Source organism: Beta vulgaris, chromosome 9 (assembly GCF_026745355.1).
Source record: "Beta vulgaris subsp. vulgaris cultivar EL10 chromosome 9, EL10.2, whole genome shotgun sequence".
NCBI lineage: Eukaryota > Viridiplantae > Streptophyta > Magnoliopsida > Caryophyllales > Amaranthaceae > Beta > Beta vulgaris.
The window spans coordinates 21,753,901-21,761,564 of record NC_079210.1 but is presented as its reverse complement, the minus strand read 5'-3'; the positions used below and the strand labels follow the sequence as shown (position 1 = coordinate 21,761,564).

The following is a 7,664-nucleotide window of genomic DNA, read 5'->3' as shown; positions in this document are numbered from 1 at the left end:
ACCAAATTTTATGCTTTATTCACAGGCAAAAGTGGATCTATGCCCAAGATATTGCTCTTCATGTGCTCATATCCCCCATTCAAACCCATAATGAACTTTAGGATTCTTTCGTTTGCTTGTATTTCAAGCATTTTCTTCATCATGTTGCAGGAGCATTGGCTCATGGCTTCACAAGTACACTCATGCATCTCTTCCAGTTGAGCTATTTGGTCCCATAGCTCCATCAGTTTACAATGATACTCACCAACACTCAGGTTATTTGGCTGAAATTCCCATAATTCATTCTTCAAGTGCAATAGTTGAGGAGCATTTGTTTGACAATACCTCTCAGGCATCTCTTCCAGTTGAGCAATTTGGTCCCATAGCTCCATTAGTTTAAATTGATACTCAACAACACTCAGCTTATTTTGCTGAAATTCCCATAATTCATTCTTCAAGTGCAATAGTTGAGGAGCATTTGTTTGACAATACCTCTCAACTATCTCCCTCCATAACTCCTTTGTAGATTGCATAGAGACCAAACTTCCTACTATTTCTGGTTTCATGGTTGCTAACAACCAATACCTTACCAGGTAATCACATCTCATCCATTTTAGCATCTCATCACCTGCTTCCTTTGGCTTCTCATGGTTTCCTTCTAAGAAGCTCAACTTGTTCTTTGCTCCAAGAGCAATCTTTATGCTTATGCTCCAGTTCAAAAAGTTGTTTCCATAAAAAATGATACTTCCCAGGGCAGTTGCAGCATTTTCATTATCCAAAATGATACTTCCTAGGGCAGTTGCAGCATTTTCATTGATGGCAATGAAAAGAGGATCCTTGCAGGGGTTGTATGATTGTCTGGTAGCTTTTTCTGCCATTTTACACTCTCACAGGATAAAAAACTTATCTTTATGTGGAAATTTTAGACCTTGAGATAGTCTTGAAATCTTTGAATTGAAATTCTTAAATACCTTGCTCTAATACCATGAAGAGAAATCAAGCTCTCAAGATTTTGGTTTCTCTCTGTCTAAGAATCAGAGAAGAATTTTTGTATTTAGTTTTCTGTGTGTTGTATTTTACAAACTCACAACGGCTCTTAGGCCACTATTCTATTAAATATACAAGGAGCAACTTTCTACCCTAATGCTAACTTGTACAAAACAATAAAACAACTACTGCTAAGCTGTATAAAATGACACAAATACAAAGGGGAGGATTAGTCTTGGATCACTCCAAAATGATAGTGACAACTTCCACTACAAAAGTAATAATCAGGTGATGACTGCTGCACTATAAGTAGAATAGAGCTGCTAGGGAGATTATATACATAAACCGCCAATTTTCTCAAGAACTGACCTTTCCATTTTGTTATTTTTTTATTGTTTGCTTTTTTGCTATATGTTAAAAAAGACCGATGTTCATTGGTTATTAGCTGGAATTTTCTTAATTTAGTGAGGGTAAATAAGTAGGGGTTTTTATACATTTTTGTGTCCCCTAGTTTTCTTATAGGATAGAGATATGACCGAGATAACTTTACTTTTCCAAAGAGTGATTTGCGATCACATACTTCTTCTAACAATAGCTTTGAAGGTCTTACAAATGACATATATATCTTCTTTGACTCGTGTTTAGTGTAAGGCTCAAAGCAATAATATCTTAGCCAAATTCGGCAGTAGTTCTCTCTTATGCCCGTTGAACCTAAAATGGTAAGAGTAACACACGCATTGTCTTCATGATACAACACTATGGTTCATGGTTATACAAAATGACACTAGCCCTTGAACTTAATCCAATGTATATATGCTTCCGATCCATTTGGTTAGTCAGAAATGAAATTCCACTTCATTTATAGGCAAGGAAGCTTTAGGAAAGTTGTTCAATCTTAGACATGAGATTATGAAATCCAATAATAGACGCAAATAAATTGGAGAAGAGATCTTTACCCCTGCTTACAAAGCAGCCCCTATATTATAGCCGCACATTTTTAAGCCAGCAGTTCCTTTAATCAATGCCTTCACTCATTTTTACCTCCCAAGAAGGGGAAAAAAGGAAACCTTCTATACCTCTTACAAAACTTGGTATAAACCTCTTAACTATATTTCGAATGACAGAAAAGCAGGGCACATGACCTCTACATTGTCCATGTCAAATTCTCCTCTTTATTGATGGAGATGTAAACCTTAATACCAAAGAGACAAAACAAACAGAAGAAATTGTTTGAATTCAAACAATAGTATATATCTGCCTTAGTTGATCATGTATTCTGGTCAATACCCACCACCACCAAACTATGTAATGCTACAACACCAGTACGGTGCACCACCACCACCTTATTACGCTCCTCAACCTTACCCCCAACGCCGTTCACGGGGTAATTGTTGCATCAGGTTCATTTGCTGCATTTATTGTCTTCTCTTCCTCTTAATATTTTTCATGGCCGCAAGCCTCGTTCTCACCTACACATTCTACAAGCCAAAAATCCCTATATACAAATTAGAGGACTTCAGTGTTACCAACTTTAATATGCAGCCTGACATGATAATAAATGCCGAATTTCTGGTCACAATTAGAGCACAGAATCCTAACAGAAAGATCGGGTTCATATATGGGAAAGGCAGTACAGTCATCGTCACTTTCGAAGGATCCACATTATGTAGTGGAAATCTGCCTGCATTTCACCAAGGACACGAAAATGTCACGATGCTAAAGATTCCATTGGCCGGCAAAGCCACATTCGGGCCTGACCTTAATAAGGCCCTTAGAGATGATAACGAACAGGGCAGGATTCCATTGATGGTTCAGGTCAACGTCCCTGTTACTGTTGTAATGGATGCGTTTCCAATGAGACAGTTTGACTTTCATGTGAGCTGTCATATGACCATTGATTCCTTGAGGCCTGATAAGAAACCCAGTATATTATCTACCACTTACACATTTGGTTTTGGATTCTGATCAGTCCTTTTGTTGAAATTGTTTGTGCTTTAAATTAATATCGTTTTGTGGGATTTGTTAGAGGATGTGGATAGTGCAGGGTGGATGCTATGTAAAAAGTAGAATTCAACGTTTTTTTTTTTTGTTGTTGTTTATTTTGATGGATTGTAGGTGGCAGGGAAAGATCTATTAATAATTAGTCAATTTACAATGAGATTGTACAGGAGATGATTGGATGAATGCATAGAATTTATTTCATTTAGTATAGAGTGCAGAAATTTGTAATAGATTGAGATACATTTGTAACATATTGCAAATAAGCATGCATTTCATTTGAAGATAAAGGAAAGAAAACCTAACCCTAATTCTCTAACGAGTTGTCTTTTATTCCAGTAAAAGTAAGAGAGATAAAGGAGCAAAATTTGAGGCTCTTAGATTTCTAAAAGCTAGAGAAATTCACGGTACAAAGGTTGAAATTGATGATCTATCTTATATGATTTATATTATTGTTGACCTTAATTTCACCTTAGTCGATTCACTCACATGTTGCGCACTACAAACGTATAAAGGTCCCTTTTCCAACAAGTTTCTTGAATACCATTGGGAAAATTATACTGTAACATATAAGTTTGTCTCTGCTTATTAGCAACAACATATCATTGTCAAACTTGGCCTTGACTAAATTGGAATAATCAAAGTCTAAGTCAAAAATATCTTTGAGTCAAAATATGTATATGTTGTGAAGCAAAGCGATATTAATTATTCAGCATAATCAATTGAATTTTCAATAGATCTTTTATAAATCATTTTCAAAAAATAAGATTTAATGATTTAAATCTATTATTCGAGGAGAATGATCAGTGAAATATAAGTTAAAAATGACTATCTAGCATAAAATACAAATTCAACTAAACTTAATTAATTCACTACAAGAAAATAGGTTTTGGGCAACATATATTTTTGTCGCCCAATGGGACAATTTGTTGCACAAATGTTTGGGCGACTAGATTTTTACGCGCCAATTTGGTCGTCTAAGGTATGACGCCTTTACATTAGGGGTTTCGTATATTATGATCATCGAATTACTTTCGTTGCTCATAATGCTCTTTTGTGCTACGAGGCTGTTATGCATTGCACATTCATTGGGATAGTTGGGCAACGAGTTTTTAATATTGTTGCCTATACTTGACTTAGTTTTAGCAATGACAACTTAACTTTCGTTGTGCATATTACTGATGTTTGTGCAACAAAGATTTTTCATCGCCCCTGCAGTTTGTGCAGCAGTGACGATTTTTCGTCGCCCATTGTGTGTTGTAATCTTACAACAATATTGTCTTGAGAAACACCAGTTTCATTGCCCAAAATACTTTGGGCTACGAATTGTTGTACATAATTTTAAATCTCGTGCTAAATTCAAATGTACAATACCTACTTAGTTTCCAAAATATTCATATATAAGTATATAAACCTATTAAAAACAAACTTATAATATAATAAAAGAAGTATTCATGGAATAGCAAATTGTGTAGACAATCGGAGGAGTACAATATAATCTTCAAATTCGATATCCGACATAACTTGAATATCTTACGAAATTCAAAGTAAATATAAAAAGCTTATTAGCACTACCCATAATTTACGAAGAAATCTACATATAAGCGAATCCTTATCATACTTCATGTAGCTTTCCTCTGCTAATTTGGAAGATAGTCAAAACATATTGTTCCTGATAAAAGCAAAAACGTTAAAATTAACTACCCATGTGATTAATAAATCAGGAGGGGGTTGGGATTAATGCTCTTTTTCCTCTTTCGCCCCCAATACAATATGTACAGGTGCACCAATATGACTACAATAGCTTTATATGCACGCTATGCGTGCGAAGTAGTTTATGAAGTTAAATGATTGCATACTTACATCTAACCTTTTCTATATAAGTTTGAGTTTTATGTATATGCGTGTGAAATCGTGATTGGAATTAAATTAGTTGCGTAATTACATCTAGTATTATCTATAGAAAAAGTATTTACAAAATTAACCTAAGAAAAAAATATTCAAAATGTAATAATATAATAAGAAAGATAGTAACTTCTAAAATAGTTTCGCACGCATAACATATATCTAAAGCTTTTATGAGTTTAAATGAACTTACCCAAAACATGTTAAACCTTATTAGGTCTCATTTAAAATTATTAGACTGTCAATAAAATGAGCAAAGATTATATTGTTTCATACTACTGTAATTATATTATTGGTACATTAGATTTTTTAAGTAAGTATCATAGAGATATCAGACCTTTTGACACAACTACTCTCGTACATGCATCAATCCATCATACATTCATACCCATAGCCCACATGATAATTCTCAATTCATACCCACGGCCCACTAACCTAATTACACACATAAGAGTATCCAGTTTCCCAATTTCTCTCTATACCTCATCTTTATTCATACCTAATTTTCTAATCTCTCTCTAAATCTCATCTTATATTTCTATTTTAAATAATCATGAGTTGAATTGTTCTTAATTGATTCAAGATCCCATACAGAGTGTTGCATTATAAATAGTTACATAATCTGAATTTTGGTAGCCTTATTTTGGTTACACTATGATGTTCTCTTTGAAGATTAAGGAATCACAGTACTAATTAAGGGTGGAGGAAGAATTTCGGAAGTTATAATTTGATTTTGTTTTCGGCGAGAATCAAACAACTGAGATAATTGAAGGTGGAGGAATGAAAAAAGGGAGAAGAAAATGAGAATTCTAATTGCAATTGAGGAGGTGAGTTTGAAATCTCTTTACTTTTTTATTTGCATGCTAGTAAAATAAAATAAAAAATCGTTCTTGAAATTTTTCAGTTTTATTTTTGTTTTTTTTCATATCTGTAAAAAAAAAATCCTGGAAAATGAATGATTTTTTGTAATTTGAAAATCGGAAAAAACGTATGTATTGCAAATTGTCAGTGTATGGGGTGTTTTTTTTTTAATTAAAATAACACTATAATTATTACACGAAAAGATTGGTGTTTTTAGTATTATTAATACATTAGAATACGTAATTTATGTTTTAAGAAATTATAGTTTGCAAAAATAATCTTGGAAAAAAAATGATTTTTTATAATTGGCAAACGAAAAAAAACTTATGTATTGCAAACTGTTAGTGTTTTATTCTTTTTATCCTATGGAAAGATTGGTGTTTTCAAAATTATTAATCCATTAGAAGACTTAATTATTTTTGAGCAAATATTAGCTTTTCTGAGTGTTATGTTAGTTGTACTTGAGATCGATTGTCCTTTGCAGCTTGAAGTTGAGACTACTCTTTATGATCTTCTTGTCAATTATGTTGTTGGAGTACTAATGAAAACAAACCATAGAGATAATTGTATTAGTTATACAATCGATATTCTATAAGGATTCTTAAGAACACACCAAATTTTATATATTTTGTAATTACCTGGTTGTTGGTCTCATGTAATGAATGTAATGATTTTTCATGTAAAGGGATAGGAGATTATGAAGAATGGGAGTAGAGAAAGATGGGAGAAGTTGTTGTTGGGAATTTTGGTAACTGCGGGGCGGTTTTGTGTTTGAGAGTGAATTACAGTTCTTTGTGTGACGTGATTTTGTAATAAATATTTATTGTGATTTTTATATTAGATGTAATTTGTTGTATTTAGTGAGGGTAAAATGGAATGTCCATTATTTTGGTCCCCCCGTCTTTCCATATAGAATAGAGATATATATAATGACACGCTCACACACACAAATACGCACAAATAGGAACAATATTATAGACAATTTAGACTTTGTCGTGAAATGATCCAATGCACCTACGTCAAACTTATACACATATACATTCATACCCACAGCCCACATGACAATTAAATTCTCAATTCATACCCACAGCCCACTAACCCGATTACACACATAAGAGTATCCAGTTTTCCAATCTCTCTCTATACCTCATCTTTATTCATACCTAATTTTCTAATCTCTCTCTAAATCTCATCTTATATTTCTATTTTAAATAATCATGAGTTGAATTGTTCTTAATTGATTCAAGATTCCCATACAGAGTGTTGCATTATAAATAGTTACATAATCTGAATTTTGGTAGCCTTATTTTGGTTACACTACGATGTTGTCTTTGAAGATTAAGAAATCACGGTACTAATTAAGGATGGAAGAAGAATTTTTGAAGTTATCATTTGATTTTGTTTTCGGCGAGAATCAAACAACTGAGATAATTGAAGGTGGAGGAATGAAAAAAGGGAGAAGAAAATGAGAATTCTAATTGCAATTGAGGAGGTGAGTTTGAAATCTCTTTACTTTCTTATTTGCATGTTAGTAAAATACAAAAAAAAAAAAAAATCGTTCTTGCAATTTTTCTGTTTTATTTTCGTTTTTTTTTTCATATCTGTAAAAATAATCTTGGAAAATGAATGATATTTTGTAATTTGAAATTCGAAAAAAACGTATGTATTGCAAATTGTCATTGTATGGGGTTTTTTTTGTTAAAATAACACTATAATTATTACACGAAAAGATTGGTGTTTTTAGAATTATTAATACATTAGAATACGTAATTTATGTTTTAAGAAATTATAGTTTGCAAAAATAATCTTGGAAAAAAATGATTTTTTATAATTGGCAAACGAAAAAAAACTTATGTATTGCAAATTGTTAGTGTTTTATTCTTTTTATCCTATGGAAAGATTGGTGTTTTCAAAATTATTAATCCATTAGAAGA

General features: G+C 32.6%; 1 protein-coding gene across 1 annotated transcript; it reads left to right on the top strand.

Moving 5' to 3' along the window:
• The first annotated feature begins 2,235 nt into the window (after positions 1-2,235).
• LOC104903352 (hypothetical protein) lies at positions 2,236-2,948 on the top strand. Its single transcript, XM_010691375.4, has one exon. It carries the CDS (start codon positions 2,236-2,238, stop codon positions 2,929-2,931), a length of 696 nt encoding a protein of 231 aa, XP_010689677.3. The 3' UTR covers positions 2,932-2,948.
• Positions 2,949-7,664: the final 4,716 nt, after the last annotated feature.